General features: G+C 40.3%; 2 protein-coding genes across 3 annotated transcripts in view; one reads left to right on the forward strand and one right to left on the reverse strand.

Annotated features, from left to right (window-relative positions):
* Nucleotides 1–1,167: 1,167 nt before the first annotated feature.
* LOC310948994 (uncharacterized protein) lies at nt 1,168–19,057 on the forward strand. Its single transcript, XM_083916310.1, has 10 exons — nt 1,168–1,277; nt 2,014–2,076; nt 2,548–2,621; nt 3,676–3,906; nt 4,463–4,524; nt 6,738–6,800; nt 7,303–7,412; nt 10,706–10,782; nt 11,555–11,698; nt 18,241–19,057. Exons 1-10 carry the CDS (start codon nt 1,247–1,249, stop codon nt 18,433–18,435), a joined length of 1,050 nt encoding a protein of 349 aa, XP_083772436.1. The 5' UTR covers nt 1,168–1,246; the 3' UTR covers nt 18,436–19,057.
* A 245-nt stretch (nt 19,058–19,302) lies between these two features.
* Nucleotides 19,303–24,513, reverse strand: part of prickle1a (prickle homolog 1a) — a 29,020-nt gene continuing 23,809 nt past the window's right edge. For both annotated transcript variants that reach the window (XM_083917179.1, XM_083917180.1), the window contains exons 3-8: nt 24,124–24,237; nt 23,157–23,294; nt 22,225–22,428; nt 21,821–22,007; nt 20,858–21,724; nt 19,303–20,716 (exon numbers count right to left, since the gene is read on the reverse strand). In XM_083917179.1, coding sequence (XP_083773305.1) covers nt 19,872–20,716; nt 20,858–21,724; nt 21,821–22,007; nt 22,225–22,428; nt 23,157–23,294; nt 24,124–24,237 — 2,355 coding nt within the window. In that variant the 3' untranslated portion in view covers nt 19,303–19,871. The remainder of the gene's footprint in view (nt 20,717–20,857; nt 21,725–21,820; nt 22,008–22,224; nt 22,429–23,156; nt 23,295–24,123; nt 24,238–24,513) is intronic.

Genomic DNA, 24,513 nt, shown 5'->3' on the forward strand with positions numbered 1-24,513 from the left:
GCTGAGTGAAAATGTACGTTACTACGGTTCATACATTTCAAATCTGCGCTGCAGTAAATGCCATACAGTGACATTAATAGTTATTTGTGTGCTTAATATATTTCAACTCAAGTACTACACCTTCGAGGTGGTAGGTGCACTTTACTCGTGTTTTACCCATTTTATAAGTTAAAGTTAAACTCAATGATCCTCCATGGATAGCCTAAACTGTCACCGCGGGAAATACAACAGACGCATAGATCATCTTAATTATGAGTTTGAAAAACAAAAATAAAAGGTACTATAAACACCATACATGAAGCGAAAGGGCGAAGTGTACATACACAGATAAGCCTTAAGCATAAAGTTCCAATAAATAATTAAAATCCAAAATTAAATTTTGTTAAAGTTTATGCATTGGTCAGAATTAGATCCAGATTGACCACTGCGACATTAAAGGTTGCTTACAATACAGCATGCATTATTGTGCTTACAATATACATTACAATCATGGGTGCAGATCCAATGGTAGAAAAAAATAATGATTGACAACATTTTTCTGACTCCAAATTCCGACTCTGGTCTCCTCCACTACAATGCAAATGAATGGCTATTTTCTTACACAGACGCAGGCTTTACAAAAAACAAAGAGCTTCATGTTTTGATAATCATCCATATCAATTAATCATGCATAAGTAGTCCCGTACACTGGGAGAAAAGGAAGATGGTGAGAAGAACCGGGGGTGAATAGACTTTACATGCTTGAGACACTTAACGTTTACTAGGGTAGGCACAGTAAAGGATGCTCAGTACCTTTTTGAATGATATGGCGAGCCTCTACGAAGTTGCGATTTATGTTGGCATGATATGAGTTGATAAAAAAAAGAAAAAATAATCACTTTTGTGTCCCCCCAATCCTGACATTTGATCTGCACCCCTGGTTATAAAATATAACACTGGAATCGGCCATTTTGCTGTGTATTATTTTCTTTTGATACTTTAATTTCAATACATTTACCTTTAATTTAGTATTTTTTACATTATGGTTGCTACTTTTACTGAAGTAGAATGTTCTTCAACTACTGGACAACATGCAAAAGTGTGGACACTCCCATGAGTCGTCACCAGGGGGCGGCAGCGCATTGTCTTCCGGAAGAATACTCCAATAGTATGTTCAGCGAAGAAGAGCAGACAGGAAAATGTCCAGCACGTAATATGTCGCTGGTGGGGTTGTTTTGGCTTCCCTTACACATGCATACGAAGAGAAATGCCTGGACTGAAGTGTAACTTCGATTTAGGTAAGTGTCATTTGGAGATAAGATAAATAATTAAAACGCACTAGTGTGGCCAGAAGTGTTAAAATCGTTATCTGTTGAGTGAGTCTCTTAACGACTCCTTTTTGTGCTGTGATGGTTAGTAGCCGGATTTGCTAACAACAGTGCTAGCACTGCGCAGCTTTCTCATCCATTCATAACTTTTCAGTAAAACACTCAGTTACTCATCGCCATTTAACAGCAGTGGCTCTGAAGTCCATACTCTCATTCTGTCATTCATACGGAGTGTTCACATTCCCCATCTGCCTTTGGATAGACAGATACTTTGGGGTATGTATACTGTATATAATTGGACTAGCAGTGTCTCCTACAGAAGCCACACTCTATGAAAAGACTGGGCTTGTGACAAGTAAGGCTATATAAGCAGGAATTATCTTTGAACCAATCAAATATTTAAAAGTGACTAAAAATAAACAATTGTGTGTTGGCATTTTGGTGATGCTATTGCCCCCATCGTTTCCTTTTGCTACAAGAATGCTATTAATTAAGTAGTTATTGTCAAAATGTTATGGTAGAGGCATGGTGTAGAACTGTGGTTGAAATTAAGTGTGTGTGTATGTGTGTGTGTGCGCGTGTGTGTGCAGGCATGTTAAGTCACAATGCTCTGTTTTCTGGGTTAGGGTATATGTCCAAATAGTCAGTGGTAAATATTCAGATGCTGAGTCAGATAAACAAGCATATAACCTTTTCCTTCTTTTAGGTTCATCATTCTCTTCTGATACTCATCAATCCTACCAGACGGAGAACCAAAACAATTCCAACAGTAAGTGAAAACAACAGTATATTGCATGTTTTATAAGCATAGCAATGGAATTAATAGTCTTTCACACATAATTAAACCTCTAACTGGATTGTGTCGGCTGTACCACTTTCTTCAGCATGCTGACATTTTGACTACACATGATCATCCTGATCATCTATACGCCAGAGAGCTTTTCCCTGTGCACATTTACCACTGTCTTAAGATGGAAGTTTGACCAATCAGTGTGCAGTAATATGCAGGCTTTTGCTGATGACATGAGCAATCACCTTGATGATGAGAAAAAGTCCTAAATTTGCATATTAAATATGAATAATAATTAACATGATGCTTATTGATAATATAACCTAATCTATTTTCATCACATATTTATAAATAAAAAAACATTTGTTACTGTGCTATTGCTATAGTTATTTCATAGCTGCACTTTGAACTCATAGTCTGACCATCACACTAACACTTCTTTCTTTGTAGTGGCATATGGACGTGGTCGGAAATCAATTAGAGAGGCATATGATGAGTGTTTCTCAGCAACAGACTCAAGAGAGGTGAGGAAGATGTTGTTCAACATGGCACAAATATATTAATTGGAATAAATGGTGAAAATAACTTTTTGTTGGTATCATGACACTGTTTCTTAAAGCTGTAGTAGTAGGTCACGTTTATAAAAACATCTTTTTGTCATGTTTGCTGAAACTGTCACTGTATCCTGACAGTACCACATGAGACAAATAATCAGTGAAAACATCATGCGCCTCTGTCTCCACTCGTTTCTGCTAAATGCATCAAGAGATTCCACTGTGCCCGAAGGAAAGAGCCAAGGAGTCTCTGACGCAGTGTCAATGACTGCTAGTGAACTTCGATTAAACTGTGAAACTAGGCAGGGCTGATTAAATATGAATCAAGATGCTGTTGGCTATTTCTCCCATGAGGTGTTTTCAGGAACACATTTTAGATTACAATTTAGCTGTAAAAGGTAAAAGTTTGTGACCAAGTCGAACCAAAACCAAACACAGCTTACATAACAGGCCAAACCAAATTTCTCACTGGTCAAAAAAAAAAAGATGATCATGTAGAGCTGGCAATTTATTTTATTTTATTTTTTTTATAAATGCTACCTATTTAGCTTTAAGTTGCAGTCTTGTGATTATATATTTATGACCATGGTAGTGATTTATGGCAATATTGAGTATTCATTTACTGTTTCTTTTTTGTAAGTAACTCTAAGGGGATTTCAATGTCATATCCATTTCTCGTGGCACTTTTTATCTCTGCATGTATCATAATTCTGTGGATACTGTTTTTTGATCTTTGTTATCTTTGTCTGGTTTAATTATGTTTAAATAAAATGTAAACTCTAGCCTTTAGCTTGCAGAGACATCTTTATTGGATTTGGTTGACATTCAATGATCAAGGTCCTACAGAGAAATTACTTGTTCCATCATAATTTAATGTTGGACAATGCAATGTCACTTGTCATCATGAGGAAGTCATTTTATGGTTTAAAGTAGGGATACTTCCAAACTTTCTGCTGTCAAATTTAATGTTGTGTTAAGAGCAGCTACAGTATATAATGTAAAAGATAAAATTGTGTCATTTCAGGTGACAGTCCATCGAGTTGTCAATATCGTTGATAAGAGGAGCCCTATGCCTCGGCCCGTTGTGGAATTTGAAAGAGGGTTTCATGATGGCCAGTGGTATAATGGTCCTCGAAATTACGAGGACCTAAGAGAGTCCCTCGGCGAAGGCAGTTACCCACCCAACGATCGTCAATACTTTGATGAACACTCCAACTTTGGCAACTTTCGCAGAAATACGTCAAACCCACGAAATGTAAGACAAGCTTGGTGTGCATGGTTTATAAATAAACATATATTTTATGTTGCAGATTTGAGAGCAAGTGTAAAACAATTCTAGGACAATAACCAGATGTGTATGGCTCCAACCTAACTATGTCAGAAAGTTAACAGTAGAAAGGCTAATTGCATTAATCTAATTGGGTTCTGGAAAGCCTTTTTGTTGTTCCCATCCCAACGTTGTCATCATCAGTTTGCATCATTTTACAATTAAAGGTTTTCTGTGGAGATTTCATTTTATTTAAAAACAAAAATGCTGCATTGTCTACATCCATCTTTCACTGTCTTTGCTGACAAATTGCAGCAAATCATTGCGCACTGCCACCACTTGTTGATCAGTAAAATAGTGTGAAACCACTGGCAGGCATGTGTACCACGCCAGTTTTGTGCTTACACGCATGTACATCCTCATGTGCAAGCAAAATATAAAGAAGACATGGATCCAATTGTAGAAAACACTTCCATAGTACTACTACAGGGTCAAAATCTCTACAGGGAATTTAAAGATGTTGTAACTGTGATTTTGTTTTTAGGAGGGCCCATACTCCCAACACTCTTATGACAGAGATGATTTGAGGCATCAGTTAGGCTCAAGGTAATTAAGATTGATTCTTCTATTAATTGATTATTTTTGTCTTTGTCACATCCTGATGTTGTCACATTATTATATTATAACTGCTAACTGCTTCACCAAAGTCTCTGTGTAATCCATCAAATGCCCACAAGGTGGAGGCAGAGCTCAGCCTTTTAAAATGCGGATATTCTTAGCCTGACAGATATTTAATGACCAACATGTTGTGTGACTTTCTTTTTACGTTAAATTATAAAGAAAAAAGTTGAGATAACCAAGCTCATGAATGTAAAATAACTTTACATTCATTTTGAAATTCTTTACTCCTTCATTTCACCAAATAATAAAGAATATAACATATATTATTGCAATTTGTTGCTTTGGCATATGCCACGGCATAAAACTATAGCTTTGGCAAATATATTTAGGAAACATATTTCAATTATGTGTGACCATACTGCTCTTGAGATTGCTTAAGAGCTTAGCCCCACACAGAGTGGCTAAGTACGGAATCTACAACTCCGACATCAACAGACACTCTTCTTGCCCCGGCCACTTTAACATACCAACAGTTTAGAGGCTCAGACTCCCCTTTCCAGGAGTCATACCAGGCTAGAGAGGGGGACAAAGGGCACTAGTGTCTACTCACCCATTCAAACGACCTTACCCCCACCCTGGGAGGAAAAACAGCTGGACCCCTCCCTCTGGCATCAAACACCCACACACTTCTTAGATATTCTGAGCACTTTGTGCCTTAAATTCAAATATAATAATATTTAAGTTTAAAATTACCTTAAAATCTGTCTGTTTTTTTTTTTTACACAGAACAGGACTGGATTTAAACTATCATGACTTACAATGGAAGCACATTAGAAAGGGATATTTGATTGGCCCGCTATGAACAGGAGGAATGATTTGCTATGTCAGTCCTGTAATAATGTTCCATCAGGACAATATATCAGCAACGTTTTTATTTAGGAAAAGTTGATACTTCAGCTTCTTCTGTCAAGAGGCAGCTGGTTTCTTCTGGCCTCATCCTGTCTCCCTGACAACAAGGCAGAAAGTCTGTCCATAGGACCCTTTCTCGCACAAGATGCTACAGTGGCGATCTTGACAAAGAGGGCGAATATAAGATGACTCGCACAGTCTGAGCATGAGAAAGAAACTCAAGTCACTCCGCACTCTGTAAGCCCCAAGCGAAAGTCACGGTCATGTGAGTAACGGTGTAGCTTCAGCGGCTACGTGTGAAGTCTCTGTAGCTGTAACTCCCCTACTGCACAACTGTAAATCAAGCATAAAGGGTGCATCAACATAATCAAGTTATACTGCAGTGTCTTGCTGACACATAATCGCTTGTTGTACTCCTTTGTGGAGGTTCTACCCACAGATAATTAAATGAGTGAACTGCCTGATATACAACTCCAAGTGAATAAACAGTCACAAGCGACCAAATCTCTAGACCAATTCTAGAGATTTAAAATAAATAAAGTACACAACTTTTATTTCCTCTCTCCATAGCTGTGGATGGTAATTCAGAGTTTGGCAAATGGCAGGCTGAGTCTTGGCGACTTCAAACAGACCATGAGTCGTAAAAGTTTGAGGTCTTGTTAGACCTGTTCTTTGTTTGAGAAGTGGCTTGAGTTCAGGCTGAGGTCACGACAACCAGGTGCCTTTGGGTCATTAATACCTCTGGACCTTAAGGTTGTTGTTCGAAACAAGCTTTGAGTCTGTAAAATCCTTTTTTTTTTTTTTTTTTTAAAGAAAAGACAAATGAGGTGCAATTAATAATGACGTTTCAGTACTTTTGTGAGGCACATGTGATAAGTTTGGTGACAGTGCTTTGTGACTTAATCATGGCTCTGCCTACAACTGAAGACAGATAGGAGTGAAGGAAGACCAAAATAGTCCAACTGTCTGCCAACGGTTGCATGTGCCAAAGTCGAAGATTGCCTCAATTCCACAAAGTGATCAATGCCCTGATGAGACTGAATTTAAGTCTTTGTGGTTTTGTCTTCTATTTATTCTGTTTCCATTACCCATCTGGAGGCTTCCCAGGTGATACTTTTTCTTCTTAAACCAGTAATGATGAAAATTGATCGTTTTGATTGCACTCAACATACTTTTGATTTATTTATCATATTTTCCCTGAACCTTTCTTTGCCAAACAGGTGTTGTAGCTTTACCAGTGCTTGATTTTTCTGTATTTTTTGAGTCTGTATTATTCTTATGTTTTTTAGGAACAGTGGCAGAGGTGGCCCCTATTTCCGCAGCAGAGGTCGGGGGTCAGGCCCTAGACCAAGGTCAGTGCCAGACGTGAAAGCTACTGTCCTCACATCCATATCAGGTTTCTAGTTTTGAATTTAAGAAATAGGGTTCCAATTAAACTTGATACAATTAGTCTGTAAAGGGCATTTATAATAGGGTACATTGTGTTTATCAACAACCTTTTGTCACTGCAAAATGTCTTCTCTTTTGAGAAAAAAAAACACTATTAGGAAATTCTAAAAAGTTATGAAAGCTAAACTATTTTTCAGGTGAGGCTCCCTCATAAGAATTAATGCCAAATAAATCTGCACTCATACAATAATTACATTATAAGAAAGTATTGGAAATTCCCATGGCCAGTATTATATCCCTTATTTTGAGTGACACTGAACCGTGTTACTTCCTTAAGCTGTCACAGCTTAAGGCATTGCTGATCAATAGCACTCAGGTCCCCCGAATTTCCTGATTGTTGCTTATTGATGACCATGATGACTACAGGAGCTCTCCATCTTTGGTTATGAAACGCTCTCCTTACAGAAGGGGAGCCAAGCCACCTGTACCTGTCCACTCTGGATCAAACACCAGCAGCAGGAGCTTCTCCCCCAACACGGAGAAAGGCTTCACCTACCAGCAGACCCATCAAAAACGTAAGTATTAAGTCTCCTGTGGCTCTCGAGGAGCTCAAGTTGACAGATTTGAAAAAGCCTCAGTAACGATCTTCCATTCTGTTCAGCTGAAAGGGAAGAAAGGAAGTGCTACCAGACATGCAGGAAGAGTTGTAGCAATGTTTTATTAATCAATTAAGGCACTGACCTATTTTATGGAAATATGTTTTGTTTGTTAAGTCTAAAGAAGCTTTTGTCACAGAACATGTTGTGTCATACATTTCTCCACACTTACTTATGAGTGTCAAGAATGAAACTGTGGTATAATAGTAATGGACCTAGGTCTCTAGCTGTATGAACTCCAAAAACAAAGCACCACTCTAATCTACTTGAAACTCTGTGATTGGCCATAGCATGCAAAACCTAAAAGAGCACATTTAATGGGAGTACTACATTTACATTTACCCACATCTAGTACAATGTTTGCCCTTGCAGCTGTTATACCCTCTGTAATGACAATAAAAGAGGCGTTTTTCCTCATTTTACAGAGGCATGGTATAATTATAATGTCTAAAGGTATTAAGCCATTCCAGGTGAAGCATCTGTTTTCAGAGGTGGTGTGTAATGTGAAGGGTCAGGGTGTGCTGAAACACGTTAAGATGTTAATTACACTAACACTGCCCACACTTTCAGGGTCTGGGAAAAAGGATACCCTTAGTTTATTGGGGTGGTTTGGCTTTGGATTCAGAACCTGACCTTTTTGTTTTTTGTGAGAAAGCAGTTAATGCACTGGCTTAACAATGTCTCCAAAAACACTTTGGGTCTGTCATTTAACAGGCTATAGAACTTTAATTAAGTCACTTTAGTTCAAATCAAGTCTTAGTGACGCTGAGTTAATGAAATTCATGTATTCACATTTTACAAAAAATCTTGTTTAAAATGGTCCGAAGTGACATAAGCAATGTTATTAGTCTGAGGTAAAGCACATCAATGGACATTAATGTCTTTAGGGCTTTAATTTCTAAGACTCTAAAAATATTAATCTGTTGAAAGCTTAGCTCCATGTCGTACCACCCTTTGAAGATGCAATAAAACTGTGAGAAAACAGTTGTGCCTCCCAACTCCATCTCCCATCTGGCATACTAATTAGGCCAGCACAGCAATGTACACGAAAGGGTTTACTAGTAGGGTATGTATACTAGGCTTTGTCTTTTATAAAATCTTGGTCAATGATGACTATTATTGGCAAGTAACACAGGCGGCTGCCACATGTCACCTAGAGAGCATTTCAAATATAGAGTCTGGCCTCTGGAACCAAACACGTGGCTATGAGCTGGACCTGAATCCTTTTCTTTAGTTGCCCAGGCAGAGCGTTTACATGCACATCAGTAACCAGATTACTCAATCTACATCCACGCTACTATGTGTTAAATATAAATATATTTTGCTAAGTTTATGCCTGGCGTCCACACTACACCGACTTTTCCAAGCCCCTAAAACAGAGACGTTTAGAAACTCTGCTGATTGTTAAGACGGGCGAAAATGAAGACCTTGGGAAACGATTATGCAGACACCCACGTCAGTCAGTCTTATCAGTTAGGTATCCTTTGTGATTTCATCCTTCTTGTGTGGGTAGTCCTTTTACTTTTCCATGGCTTCCTGTGGCAATGGATAATGCTCCTTGTATGCTCAAATATGTTGCCATATTTTCTTTGCAACCATTCTTAATCTGTATTTTCCACTGCATTTACCACTGTAGAGTAATGTTAGACAATCTGCTACCTTTTTACACTGGCACGCACATTCCCGGTATACATTAATGGTAACATGATATGCGTTTTCAGACGTGTTAATATGGAGAGAGATTATTTCTGATGCGGGATAAATATGCTGGTGTGGACGGACGTCGTTTTTGTTTGGAACACTGTTTTAGAATGAAAATGCAGCAGTGTGGATGTAGTCTTAGAGAAACCAGGTTTTCGTGGATAATTGTTTGTGTTTACATGTATTGTTGTAACTTGGTTTCTGTAAACCTGTGTATACATCGATAATAAGATGTCTCCACTATCGTGAACCGTTGTTTTCTTACAGACCAAGCAAAACAGTCTCTCACAGCACAGAAGTGCCTGAATTTAACATTTAAATGTTCAGCAGTGGAAACCGACCTATTTACACTTTAAGAGGCTACTTTGTGTTGGTTTCAGTCACACTTTGGATAGAATTGTTTTAAATACTAGAATGCATGTGTAATCACCTCACGTTTCCTGTCTGCTGTCTTTTTTCATGCACTTACATTATTGTTAAAAGCCAAGTAGAAACCCAGTTACCGGTATACATGGCAGAGAAGTTAAGGTGGAAACAAGTTTTCTAGTTCAGCTTATAGGAACACACTGAGGGTGTGAAGTGCCAGCCAGGTGGGGATACTCATGAGACCCAAGCTTAGTTTTGTTGTGCTGCATTTTCCCCAGAGAATGAAAGAGTCTCATCTAGAGACTGAGGTCTGTATGCTCCAAATTGTGTCCCTGTCAGATCGTCAAACAACATCTTTTCAACATCATAATTAGGGTGGCTTCACCCAACAATTTTTGTTACTTTCCAAAACTGGCAATCTGAGAAACACGCCTTGCAGACTTTGTGGGGTCCCGGAGAGAGTGTCACTTGAGGTCTCCATTTTCCCTGCTGAGGGACTCAAATTAAAATTGAGGTTATACCTTGGCTAAAGTTAATCACTGCGGGAGATCCCTTTAGTAAAAACAAACAACTTGTTAATATTTGTTTTTTTCAAGACACATTGGAGCCAGTTGAGAACAATATTTCAATTTAAGCACTGGCGCTGAACTCACTGACCATTATGTGTGGGAGGATCCAACAAGGGAGTATTAAAGAAAACAATGATTCATACTTTTCAGCAGCCTCATAATGCATCAGCTTCACAATTGTTCACGGTGACAAGTGAGTGATTGTCTGATGTCTCACAGTAAAGTAATTGTTCCCAAGGGCCTTTTAAAAATATATGTTATTTTGCGGTTAATAGACAGCACAGTGGAAAGTGCTAAGGAACATGAAGTCCCTATACAGAGTTGAACTGGGGATGCTGCAGTTAACTTGGCGTGCTTCCAAGACCACTGACCCTCCAGGATGCTCCCCAGAGTTTACTATAATAGAGTAAAATTAGATAGGAGAATGCAGTGGTCTCCCTCATGTATTCTTTAGATTAACCTATTTGTACAGTTGTCTCCCCTAAGTCAGAACGTCTTATTTACTATATTTGACATCATCTGCGTGTTTTCTCACTGTTCTTGCCATTTCCATCTGTCATGATACTTTCTCCATAGATAAACCCAGTGAGCTGACGAGCCACACGCCAAGCAGCGCTGTGGAGGAATCTACTCCCAGTTCTGGATCTTCAAAGGTAAAACCAGTATTTGAGGGTTGTGTTGCTCTTAAAAGAGAAACATGTTTCAGTGAGTAAAATGAGAATAAAAAACAACAATACAGTAGCATCTATGTTGCACCTAATTTCCTGTGCATAGCCACGCCTTTGGTAAAACAGATGTAATCTCCAGCTGAACAAATGGAGTTTGGTGCGCAATTATTGTGGTCACACCACCAGAGGTTTATAATATTTCCATAATCGTTTTTATTGAAATGAACCTAGTTCATGTATAAAACCCTTTCAGACTTTTGGATCTTGTGTCCTTGAATTCATCAAAAACAAGAGTTTTTAAACAGTGACAATGTAACTTTTATCTATAACCGTGCAGATTATAGTAACCATATATAACTATATAGTACACGTGTAGTTAATGGGCCAAAAACGGTCCAAACCACCAGTATGGGACTGTAACGACTTCAATAACATAAAAAAAGATTGTTCTTTGATTCATGCACATTTAAGTTAAGTTTCCTTTAACTGTAAGTATAGCTGACTGATCTATTTGTGTCAGTTGGCCTTTACTTTGATCTTTGACTGTAAGGATCCTTTAATCAGAGAGATGTACTGTATATGGGGCCTCTTTTTTGTTTACTTGTTGACATGTGGCATGCATAATGAGACATACACCAAAATAAGAACTCAGCACCCATAAAAGAGCCGAGTTGACTCTATTTGAAACACTTTGAAATCAGAACCAGCTTCTAAACCATGTGACCTCAGTTCTGACCCTTAACCTTTGGTCCGTCAGGAACAAACTCCTGCATCTGTAGTGGAGACGGAGGAGACGGAGGAGGTGGTGGCTGCCAGCATGGAGCCTAGGCTGACACCAGAGCAAGACTTGAAGGCTCAGCGGTTGGAGGCCATTAAGGCTAAGGCTCTGGAAATTGAGAAGGTAGTAAGATTTTCTCCATGAAACGACCTAACTTCTGTTCATTCTTTTGACTCTCCATAACAGAACTGTTCTCCACTGTTTTTGTTAAATAGGAACCTTTCCCAATTTGTATCTGGGTCTCTAACATATTGCAACAGTTTTTTTTTTATTTTTTAATTTTGGCATTTGTTTCTTGTTCCAGGACCCATAATTGACTCTTAAGCCCAATAAAACAGTATTTTTGCCGTTTCATCAAAACTAGAAATGCCGATGTAGCGAGTATATCACTATCTGTCCTCATTAATATTTTATAATGCTTCAAATTATATCCAGCTACTAAAAAATAGCCTGAAAAGTCGTAGGTTAGAAGGGAGTGCACAGAGGTGTTGCTATGGAGATGATACACTCTCTCGTCTCACTGGTGTGAACTGGCAGGTTTCAGAACGTTGCAGACCTGCACGTTGCAAGAAGTTGCAAGTAGTTGCAAGTTTTAAGTCGTCTCATAGCGAATCTTTGGTCTGAACTGGGCTTTATACACAACACCTGACGACTCTTAACATATAACATGGTTGCACAGAACATGGGCAGAGGTTAGAGAGTCTGTCACTGGGCAGTTGTTGAGAGAAACTCAAGTGGAGCCCACACATACTTCGTTTATTCTGTTTGTATAAAGAAATCTATTTTGTATACTGTACAGCTGGGGCATTTTAGCCCCACTACTGAGGCTCCTAATCGATTCACCTTACTGTGTGGTTGCCTCATGTTACACGTGTGGGATTTTCCTTTGATCTCAAAGTACGTCATGTATCAAGACAACCCTTCTACACTAGCGTTACAATTTGGCTGAGAGTCAAAGGTTGACGTAAAAAGTTAGATAAATGTGTCTTGGCTTGCTACACATAATACTTAAGAAATTGAAAAACACTTGTTGGGGGAGAGGAGGAGGATAAGTCAGCAGAAAAGTCCTTAGCACCTAAGGTTCTGATGCCTCTTTTGCCCTGCCATTTGGAGTTGCGCTTTTTCCCCCTCCCCTTCATCGCTCTGTACTACAGTACCACTTATCTGTTCCCGTTAAAGCAGGGCAGGAATTGCCCTGCAGGATGCAGGCGGCCCACCCACAGAGTGGTACGTCTCTTGGCAACTGCTTCTACAGACGTGGTGAGAGGCAGAAACTGTGTCTTTACTGTAACATCGGCCCCAGGCTCACTTAAACACGTGCCGATCCATCGCTGCTGTGAATTGCCAAACTGAGCAGATCAGGTCTTGGGCAGAGCTGGATCTCAGACCTGCTGATTTTGAAGAAACTGCTCCAATCCACAGTAGTTTGTGTACAACAAGTGTGTCAAAGCGTGTGAACGAATGTTTTTGCCTTACCTAAATGGGCTATTTGTCTGATCAGTTTATCCCTTTTTTGCATGGGGCCGGATCCTTTGGAAATGGATTTGTCACACCAGCATAGCTTATGATTTTATGGCTAAGAGCTTGTTATAATACATACTTTCTGTGGGTGTTTCAAGGTTATGAATGAAACTGAAAACCTCAAACATATTAATTTGATACAGTTAACGCACCGGCTTATCAAACTGCTTATCAAAAGATGTCTCAGAACATTTTTTTTATGACTAGCATGCAGTTGACTTTGTAAACCTTGTGATGTGTCACATGACCAATGGAGCAACTTCTTTCATTTTTGGAACAAACCACAGAACATATCTGAGCATGTAAAATATTAACAACAACATAGAAAACATCCAGTTTAAACATAGCTAAGTGCCTGGGAGTGATTTTCAGAGAAGTCCATTCATCATCTCAATCAGTGCAAATGCAACATATCCATTTCAACTCTATTAGCCCCTCCATCGAGAGGTCCGGTTTGCAGCTTGAGTGATTAAAATGGCTCTTTTAATATCCCCTAATGTGTACCAGCCCTCAAGTCATTACCCCACTTCCCTTATTATGCAGGACCCCTGCCTGCATCAGTGCTCATTTAAACAGAGCCTCACTAAATGTCCATGTGAATGCCTTATGTATAATCACACTCAAGCCCCCAACTTCCCAACCCCCATACCCCCAGTACCCCAGCACACACTCCTGTCAGTATGTTCACAATCTGGACCTCCACAAACATCCGATTTGGGCAGAAGCCCACTTTTTATGGCTCGTCCTTAAGGCCCCTAGTGTTGCTGTTTCTCTTGGGGCTCCAGCCCGTCCTGTGTGGCCCCTTAGTATCAGGCTTAAAGATCAACTGACGACTCCCACTCCAGGGAGGGTGGAATTAGGCAGAACCTCCCTGCAACCTTTTCTTACAAGATACAGAGCAACGTCAGGTCAAAAGCACCCTTCCTGTTTGTTCATGTAACATGGGAGCAGCTTTCTTTTTTTTTTTTTTTTTTTACAAAAATAGCAGTCTGATTGAAGTAATTCCACAGTTTTTCCAGTGCTGTAATAAATGTGGATTAATGCTCTTCACCTCACACACATTTATATGCTTAGTCATGTGCATGTATGCACCTGGTACCTCACAATCGTTTAAGCTCCTGTACCAATAAGGGAAATCTTTTAATTTGAGCTCATAGTTCATTATAAGGCCACTTTTTCCAACCCTTTCCTTAAGGCTTTCAAGTGTGTAAAACTGTGTATACAGGACATAATGAAGTGAAAATGTAATCACTGTCAACAAAGGCTGTAGCTTAGGAAAAGCTTACCAAGGTTTTGTTTTGAAGGATGGCAAACATAATCAACGCTAAGTGATTAGAGGGATACTGGTTTCTGGAACATACACCACATGTTAGTGTCCCATTTAGCCCATACCTTCTCTCACATCTTCAAACCTGGAACCAATCTTCGCCTTTCGTAAATAACGCTCCCTTAGTGAAAATGTTTAACAGAGGAGAAATCTGCACTTAAGAAGCAGTGGTGTGGAATCCACCTGTGCAATGTTAAAGTAGGATCATATGAAAAAGTTATAAAAAAAAATAGCCTGGAAAAGGGACTCATAGAGCATGTCGACAGAAGGAAACCTGTTTTTGTTTGAATGAAGCTGACCCTCAGCTTAGCTGGCCACACGTGTCGTGACTCTCTGACTTCCTTGTGGTTGGGGCTGAAGACTATCATTATGTGGGGCCGCGAATTCGCTTGACATGATCTTCAGACATTAAATCATCAGCATGAGTCCAAACATCTCCCACAGTCTGGGATATTTCTGTCGGAGTTTACTTGACATACTTTCCCCTGTGTTTGTACAATACATGTTGTGATACAGTGATAATAACCTGTATTGCTATGCTATTCATAGTCATAGTAGTTCATTCAACTTACCAAAACATTTGATACATTTTTCTATGTAACAGGAGCAAACGTTCCAATTGTATTTTACTGTGGTACAGAATGTGGGTTAGGGATGCAGGAATGAACAGGTAGGTGTGCATCAACTATCTGAATATGCTGTAGCTGGTTCAGCAGGGAAAATGTCAGGGGAGAGAGAGATCAATTATATTTTTTTAAACAGCCGTAAAGGAGAACTGAAGTGATCTAGGGACTGGAGGCATTGCAGTTTTATACCATTATAATTAGCAAGTAGGGCAGAAAATGGAGACCCTTCAACCAAGTTTTGTGTGTGTCATTTTATAATTTCACATAACCCTATTTAGCCTACTTTGGTCCTAGTCACACACGCACAATGAATTGTGCACCTGGGATTTTTTTCTCCCCAGTTTAATAGCCTCTATGTTGGCATTTTGCTTTGGGACCTTTCTTTTGCGTGAAAACATAGTGAGTAGTTCCCATGTGGCACATTGTTTCCATCTTTATTGTTCCAAGCTGAATGTCATATTATTTTTGTTTCTTTGACCTTTTCTGTGTTCAAAGCGCCACCCTACCGAGCTCCCTCCCACTTTTGGGAAAAGATAGATTTCTTGTTTCTTCAAATACTGTAGACTCACAGTCCAACATTGGATTCTCTTTCTTTTCTTCCACAGTAGTGACAGCCATTTACTTCAATAAATCATAGATTACAGATATATGTACGTGCTCAAAACCTTCATGTACTTCAAGTAGGGTTGAGTCATGTGCCATTGATATCATTTACAAAAGCTCTCATGATCGCTATACAAATTGATGGATACATGATCACGAGTTAGCCTAGATGTATATTATGTAATGTGTATCTAGGCAAAGAAACAGCAGTTGTGGTTTTAAATTTCCCCCATAACTGACAGAACCCTGGAATATAGCCGCTGACCGGTTAACCTCACATTCTGCTCGAGACTGGACTTTGATTTAAGTTGACAGGCAGCATTTTTCTTTTCAAAGTTAACAAAGATGATGGCTTGTGTTTTATTGCATCTAACAGACAGTTAATGTTTGACGAGATACTGTCAACTCATTTTTGTTTTACAACTAAGGCCAGCACAACCCACTTTCCTAAAAATGGTAATGCGCCTTAACATGACAGAGAAATACTGTTCTGTAAAGAAGCTGCAACTGTTTAAATCACTACTTTGAAGTAGGCCATATCTCCTGACATTTAAGTATAATTGATGCAAAGATTGACTGTTTTCAAACTTATAAGGTGATTACCTACAGCTGATTTCAAAAAGCATTATCTGTTTTATAGAGACTATATGTTTTGGGGCTTAAATATGTCCTCTGTGACCACATATATTATCCTGTCTTTGTAAGTAGACGTGTATCTAATCTTTGTTGGTAATTGGATTTGATTTCTTACTAGTAGTGGCCAAGATAGTGGTTGTTTTAAGCCACAGAGAAGCCTTCCATCTGCCCCAGTGACTAATTTGAGGGGAGAGGTGATCTGGGCTGTATTAACTCAACCCTTGCCGACCCCGATGTCGCAGACTGCTCCTTGACAGGCTGGTGTAGCCCTAAACGTCTAGGGTGGCTTCAGTGCAGGGCCCCATGTTGAGCCTTTTCTCTCCAGGTGATAAAGATGTTGTGAGCTTGCACCTGGGACTCTAATAAAGGACTTAACAGCCGTTTTGGGTCTGCAGTAAAAATCTGAGGGGGATGCGAGAGCTTGTTACAATCTGGTGTAAACGAATGCTACAGCAACAGTAACATACTCCGACACCTCATGTCCTTTTTGTTATGGGTAGACGTGTATTTGAATAGGCTCACACACATACACACACCTGTTTCATGGAATATACCAATTTACCAGAACCGGGTTCAATAAGTTCACAGTTAGGCATTGATCCAAGAGCTGTCGGGTAGAAGTCCTTAGTTACAGCTACAGCGAGGTCAGTTAAAATGTCCTTTGATGTACTGTGTATACTGTATGCATATATGTATTCAATGTGCATAAAATACCAACACATTCAGTGATTATGAGGTGCTCTGTGTTGTAACTTAGCCGAAAATTTGTGTTCCAAGAAAGACACTTCCAGATTTTGTATTTCTTTTCAAAACTCAAGGGTAACCACACTGCCAAAATATATATATATATATATATACAAATTCGGTCATCATATAAGTCATCAAGTCATTATCGTGTAACAACTATTAACGTCGATTTTCCAAAAAGACGCTAACAGCCTGCCGCGGCTAACACAAATAAGCTAAATAAAGCTCTTCCAAAAGAAAGGAGCCCATTGATGATTTATTCCAGGAAAACACGTAAACGTTGTGGTTTGTGGCAGACACGGTAATCCCTCTGTCTAAGCGTCTCGATTGGTGTCTCGACGTCCAGATTTAAAACAATAACCCACTGGTATATCAGAGAATGGTCATCTTATCGCAATGGCAGCCTATGAAAAGTTTCTGGGTTGTAAGCTTTCATTTTTCTTTCGCAGCCGGGAAAGATACAAACTCGAACCATTCTGTCTCCCTTCACTTCAAGTTGCAGGCTAGTCGGCTTTACCTGTGCATCTTCCGGCAACACAGGCCCCCTGAGATCTGAGATCTGCGTAATGTTTCGGTATTGCAGGGAAAGCTGTGTGGGACTTTTCCAAACTTTTTACCATCTATCATTAACTTATATTTCACCAAACTGCCACAAACCACAACGTTTACTTGTTTTGCTGGAATAAATCATCAATGGGCTCCTCCCCTTTGGATTGTATTTGGTAATTGACTTGATTGGAGCAGCTAGTACCGGGCCAGTATGTAAGTCTTTCAAAACACTCTTTTAATCTGTGTTCACATACTACGTTGTTGGTGCTTCAGTTAATGTGTAGGGACTCTTATCATGCTACTGCAGAGGTTTGGTGTTATTTGGAGCAGTATTAGTGGTTAAAAAAGACGTTTTAATGCATTCAACTCGCCGCCCCGAGCTAATCCTTGTTAGCCGAGGCAGGCTGTTAGCGTCTCTCGGAAAATCTACCATTATAGTTCATACACAAAAAAAAATGTCTCAGTGGCTTATTTGATGACTGAATTTGCCTAAAAAGACCCTGGGTTGATTTAAAAAAACGGAATTTCACTTTAAGGATAGAACAATCTATAATGGTCCTACCAAAAAGCGTTGGTTGATTTTTTTACACAATTCATACTTTGTTGTATCATTATTATGAATATTGACATTCCTGACGTGATCGTTTTATGTGCAGCATTACAGGAAGGACTGTGAGACATTTTGCACAGTGGTCAAGATGTTGGTGACCAAAGAGCCCAGTTTGGATAATCTGCTGCAGGCACCACTGGATGAGAACCTGCTGGACATCAAACAGCGCTGTCTAGATTCCCTCAGACACTTTGTGAAGGAGCTGGACGAGGTATTAGAGCAGCCGGACACCTCAGCATAAGCCAAAGGGTTACAAAACATTGAAATGACTTTGTTGACTTTTCGAATTATGATTTTTAATCAAATCACAGTAGCAGTGATTTATTGGGGATCTCTTTCTGTTACTCCTTTTTCCACTTACTGAAACATAAATAGGATTTAAGACTTAGCGCTCCATTTAATAATTTTTCACATGAATACAATGAAATACATATAGTATTAGGTGTTCTATCAAAGGGGCCTGGATTTTTTTTACCATGAATCATATCAAATATTATGTTCAGTCGATTACAGATGCCATTTTAAATAGATATAAATTAAATATTTGCTTGATCTTGCATGGTCTTATTGTTGAATCATTGTTGCAACTAACGCTATTAAGTATTCTCTGACCAGTATCAAAGGGTCCAACTCTATGGCACAGTTGGGAATTGTGGCTTCAACAAGTCATGCCATGACTCCATGTCACAGAACCAGGTTCATTTACTCATTGGCTTATGTCCCTGGATGTAGAGCTGTGCTGATTGAAGTCAGCCGGTTCAGTGACTGAGCAAAACAAATACATGGCATGGAGATGACTTGTTGAAGCCACAAGTCCCATCTCTGCTCTATGGTGCACTATTTTATACAGAAAATCTATATGTAAGTGATGCATTGTTTGTCTTCTTTTAAGCTGCAATCAGATAGCTTTTAAATATTGTCTAGATTTCCTAGTTAAACTTTTGTAAATAAAAGCTAAGGCCTTGAAATAATTGATTTGATTGTGAAGTGATTTCTTTGTTTCTTATATCCAACCAGGTACTTCCGTGCGAGAAAGAACAAATTACACAAATCATGATATAGATATTTTTTATTACAATTATCATCTATCTTAACCTTATATTCCAGTTTGTACATTTGTACAGATTACAATGATTGGCTTACAATACAATGACCCATAAATACACCACTCAACCAGGCCTTTTTTATACACACAGTGTTTCTTTCATGTTAGCGCTGCACAAGCCTTGAAGAAAACACATTTGAAGAGCTTAGGTCAGATCAACTTGTCAATTTCTGACACCCTCGTGGAAAAATTGCTCTGTACCAACTGCCAATAGTTAAATGTTAATGCAATTTTGGTACAAAGCATGTCATGTCAACTCAAGGGTATAAAAATAGCCTTTTTTTTTTTTTTTTTTACAATATGTACAATAATATCTTCACTGTTAAATAAACAGTTTAGATGGTGGTTTATAAATATCCATTACTCTAAAATACTTCATTACTTTACTGGCAGTGTTTGCAATGCTATGTGCACACATGTGAAGACTCAGAATAAGGACTTTTGTCTTACACGAACACCTTTGGAATTGAGTGCTGTAAAGCATTTAATAGAAAGCAGTCTGTCATTGCATTTTAAACTGGAAAGAGTGGCAGAGCATCACCCAAAGCTAAGGATAAGAGAGCAATGAAAGTCTATGAAATTATACAGTTTTTCCCCTTGTGCCCTTTCTTCTTTTTGGACTTAGTCCGTAGGCCATAAGGAGGTGAGGACATGCCTGCCACAGGGGTGGGCAAGTCATCAGTGTAGTAGTGTCTATGGGGCCTGGGTTGAGGGATGGGTTGACCTAGGAAAAAACCTTCTTCCTCAGAATCAGAGGAGGAAGAAGAGCATGTGGAGCACCAGTCATCATCATCCCCATACAGCTCCAAGAATCTCCCCATGGCTTGGCCCTGTAGCATGTAGTCTGACATTGCAGCAGGATTGGGATGGCCACGGAAAGCTTGATGCCCCTTGGGGCCAAGAGCGTTCCCTCGATGGTCCACTTTGTAGCACATTTGGGCCCTCTCCTTGGGCAGAAGGTTAAGAGCATTGTCAGAGCGAGACTTGCGACTGCGATGCCTCCTATGGTGGTGATGGGGGCGACCAGAGTGAAGTTCCTGGCCTTGCTCCTCAAAGTGGTACACTCTCCGGCGAGTCCGTTCACTCATAGGTGGTTGGCGTACAGGGAGATCGCAATGATAGCCATTGTCCACCACGTCATCAGAGAACTTGACTTGCTGTGGCCTGGACTGCGAACGTGTCCTCCTGAGGGCAGGGACATGAGGTTTGGGTCTGTCCTCTGGGAGAGGTATCTCCTCTTCTTCTGGAACATTTTCTTCCTCCAGGCTCTTCAGGGAATTTGCACTTCTGTGTAGCATAGAGGAATTGAGGGTTCCCATATTACTGGTTTTATCACAATCTTCTGTTTCCAGTTCATGGAAGCCTTGCAGGGAATATACCAAAGCTCTATCTTTACTATCACCATCTACTGAGGCCCCTGGAGAAGAGAGATAAAAACATTATAAAAATGATTATTTGTGCATGGACTCATTACCTGTATAAAAGACTTTTAGAAAACAAATTCATTTTATAAAAGATAATTTTCTAAAATCTGATTCATCATGTCACGTCTACTCACCAGTAATATTGGAGAGTGCCAGTGAGTCCATAGAGTCTCGGACACTCTGATCCGTCTTCTTGAATTCATCTGTGATGCACTCCAAAGAGTCATTATACCATTGTGGTTCATCCCCCTGGAAGCCTCCTCCTGCCCCATGATCCAGCTCCAACTCCTGGATCTTTCTGCTGCTTGCTGGACCCGGGTGGCTACCATAGGCTGAGTCCCCTAGCCCATCCTGTGACTGGGCCCAGTACATGTCAGCCTGGTACTTCTTACAGGCCAGCCCCCCCCTTCCTCCTCCACCACCACCGGCTTTTGATGACTCCTGCTTCGACTTAGCGTCCTTTTCAGCTATCCATAAATCAGTGGGTCTGGAGTCACTGACTTGCTGGAAGACCCCATGTTCCCCAAACTTTAATAGCAGCTGAGTCATGTAGTCTTCATGCTCAGCCCACTCCTCCACCTGGTCCTCTGGTGCCTCGGTCTCCTCACCACGTCCCCTCCAGAAATGCTCATCAGATAAGTTCATGTGGGCAAGCTTGTTAGTCAGGGTCTCTTCAGTGTTTCCACTGAGGCCAGGGAACTTATAGTTGACAGAGGGTGAGAAGAGGAGCGACTGTCGACATTGGTCGGCTGAGCGACTGCTCTTGCCCATACGCACACTACGGCGGGATTCACGGGAGCGTGCTGACTGGAAGGCAGAGTCGGAGGAGTCAGAGGCATGCACATCTTCCCCGAGACTGCAGGTTTTGGAACAGTAAATGCGTCCCTGGTGTGGCAGGAACGGGCAACCCAGTAAAGAGCCCTTACACTGGGCACAGCTGAAGCAGCTCTCAGTGGCATGCCAGTGGAGCCCATCATAGGTCATCTGAGCATGATCAACACCTGGAAAACAGAAAATTGTGAGGTAGTTGGCAATACTACTCCTAAGTCAGGCAATCATGACAGGTGTTTTATTTTATCTGGAGAAAACCATCTTACCAATGTGTTCCCCACAAGCCTCACAGTACTCTGCATAGAGGGACTCAAAGCAGCCACAACAGTATGGTCGGCCGTCCTTCATGATATAGCGCTGCCCTCCCAGGATTGTCTCGCATTCAAAGCAGGCGAAATGCTTCATGTGCCAATGGCGTCCTTCTGCCTCAGTGCACTCATCAGCAAAGATAATCTGTAGACATAGATGTACCGGATGAGACAAAACAGACCGATTTTGCCTTCCTGGATGTCATTAGTCTACATATTCATGATTTATTCAATACAGTGGAGATATAAATTAAATGTTATTGCTATCCCAGAGTAATTCTGAAAGTCCATAAATGTCAAACTTTGGATGTTTTTCTTTTACTACATTGTTTTCTTTCAGTATTTAAGTCTTGTGGTTTTACCTCGTCGCAGGCTGAGCAGCGTGGTTTGAGTAGCTCAGCATGGTGCCTTCCACAGTGGATCTTTCCATCATGGTAGAAGTAGATCAAATCCACCAGCAGTTCGCTGCATGTGGAGCAGGCAAAACATGTGGCGTGCCAGCACAGCCCAGGGCCTGCCCTCGAGGAGAACACAGCCATTTCTCCACCGTTGATGTTTTCACTGCACTGCAATATATAGACATGATCACATGGTTGAATATAACATCTTGTCGTGCCTGTAGTTCCAAAAATATTTTGTGATAAGATAATCTGAATCCGGCATATGTGATTAGATCTATCATGGAACTGCATGGACACAACTTTGGCTTCAAGTCTGTATGTGCTCCTAATATAGCAAGTGGCTAGGCCATAGAAAATAGAGCAGGAGATTGATTAGGTAAATGTGTCCTATCGTTGTGTGTCAGTCGATCATGTTTTCCTAAGTGCAGTTCCAAAGTGTCCGATTTGTCTTTCTTTCCTGTCGTCCTGACCAGTGCATCATATGAGGAAATGAATTTTCAGATCAACCACAGTGACTTTGGGACAGGTAGTTAAAAAGAAGAAAATAACAAAAAACATGTATTTCTGGTGAAAAGCTACATGAAACAGTCATAAGCAAGCAAGCAAATCCAGCTTGTGTTTAGGGATTTCTTAAATGGCATGTCTGTCACTAACATCTATATTTCAGCTTTCCCCTTTAGGGGTTTAGCTAAAACTGGATTCAGATTAGTCAAATACCAACTACATGGAGATGACAGACAAAGCAAATCCTTTTTCTATACTATTGTTGAAAAAGTCTTCTGGGTTTTTAAAAAATATGGGCTAGACCCTTGACTTCAAACAACTTAATATTACAACCACTCTTCCAGTCCTCTCCACAGTTGTAAATGACACATGCAAAACAGGGAACTTACATGCTCGCAAGTGCTCTTCAGATGATTGCGGGGCAGCAATTTCACTGTGCCCCTCCCCAGTGCTTCCTTCTTCCTCTGAACACTGAACATAAGAAGCTCCTTTTTCTCCTCCTCGCCGAGGGAATGGCAGTAACGCACCTGGGAAGGAAAGTGATAAGTTATATGCACGAAGGCCGATTTCACAATCGCACAATTTTACATCAATACGTAGGATTCCTTCTTTAAAGGGTCTAATACTTAATATTACACCCTTTGAAGCATCAAATTACAAGACTGTCGGCCACTAATAAAGGTTATAAACTTAAAGAGAGAGGACAGAGAGCATAGCAGAGCATGCTGAACAAAGGCAACTCTTGACCCCAGCTTGCCCTTTCTACACCCCAACATATCTCCACCCACAGTCCCTGATTGAGAACATAATTTTTACAGCAGGCCTTTTTGATGTTTCCCAAGGTCTTAACAAGAGGGAAAGCAGACATTTACACAAACAAGGCTTGTGTTTAGAGTGAAATCAAGAGGACGGGCAACAAAGGGAGAGAGACAGCCAAGTCGAACTGTGGTGCCACTGCGGTGGTGGCATCACATAAAGCCTCTTTCAACCAGCATCACTCTCTCCCGCTGAGCAGTCCTCGTAAAAACCACTGCTATGACAGGAATCCAGCTGGTGGGGGCTCCCGGCAAACATCATAAAATCATCAAGTCAAAAGTCACATTGTGCCCACGCTACATGTCTACAAGATTGTGGAACAAAAATCCCCCTGTGTGATGTCAACGTGAATGCCAAGAGGGCTCACATTAGTGGGATGGCATAGAGATGGTGAGGCTGTTAACGCCTTGGGTTTAACAGATACGGCTACTCCATCAAAATGGAGAATAAATACTTTCTCCCGATGCGGTGTAAATAAGAGGACCTGCTGGGAGTGAATTTTATATTTGCATTGACGCACACACAAAAAATTATTCTCACCTCATTATCATGCGGTGGAAGTTGGTAGAGGAGCTGTTTTATTCTAAACTTCTCTCCCGGACTGTTCACATAGGGGATCTTATCCTCAGGCAGACAGGAGAAATATAACTGGACCTGGAAAAATGATGGCATGAAGTAAGGAGGTTAGGCACAGAAACGTCTGACACAAAGCAAATTTAGAGAGAGACTCAAGATTAGATACCAGGTTTTGGTGATACAGCTAAAAAACTTTTTTTTTTTTTCTAAAAATCTAAATATATCACTGATGATTAGGCTAAATACATTTCGGGGTTCAATGAATCCCCACACAAAACAGATGAAACCCATTCCAAATGATATAGCTTCAAGAATGTGTGGTCATCAATCTGAACAGCTGTTTTCTGGTTCCCT

This window comes from Echiichthys vipera (genome assembly GCF_963691815.1).
Source record: "Echiichthys vipera genome assembly, chromosome: 7".
Lineage (NCBI taxonomy): Eukaryota > Metazoa > Chordata > Actinopteri > Perciformes > Trachinidae > Echiichthys > Echiichthys vipera.

Excerpts from the sequence above, each read along its gene's own strand:
- LOC310948994 (XM_083916310.1), top strand. The coding sequence starts at position 1,247 with ATGCCTGGACTGAAGTGTAACTTCGATTTAG. Across the intron at positions 3,907-4,462 it reads ATACGTCAAACCCACGAAAT|GAGGGCCCATACTCCCAACA; the intron begins GTAAGACAAGCT and ends TTTTGTTTTTAG. Across the intron at positions 10,783-11,554 it reads CCAGTTCTGGATCTTCAAAG|GAACAAACTCCTGCATCTGT; the intron begins GTAAAACCAGTA and ends TTGGTCCGTCAG.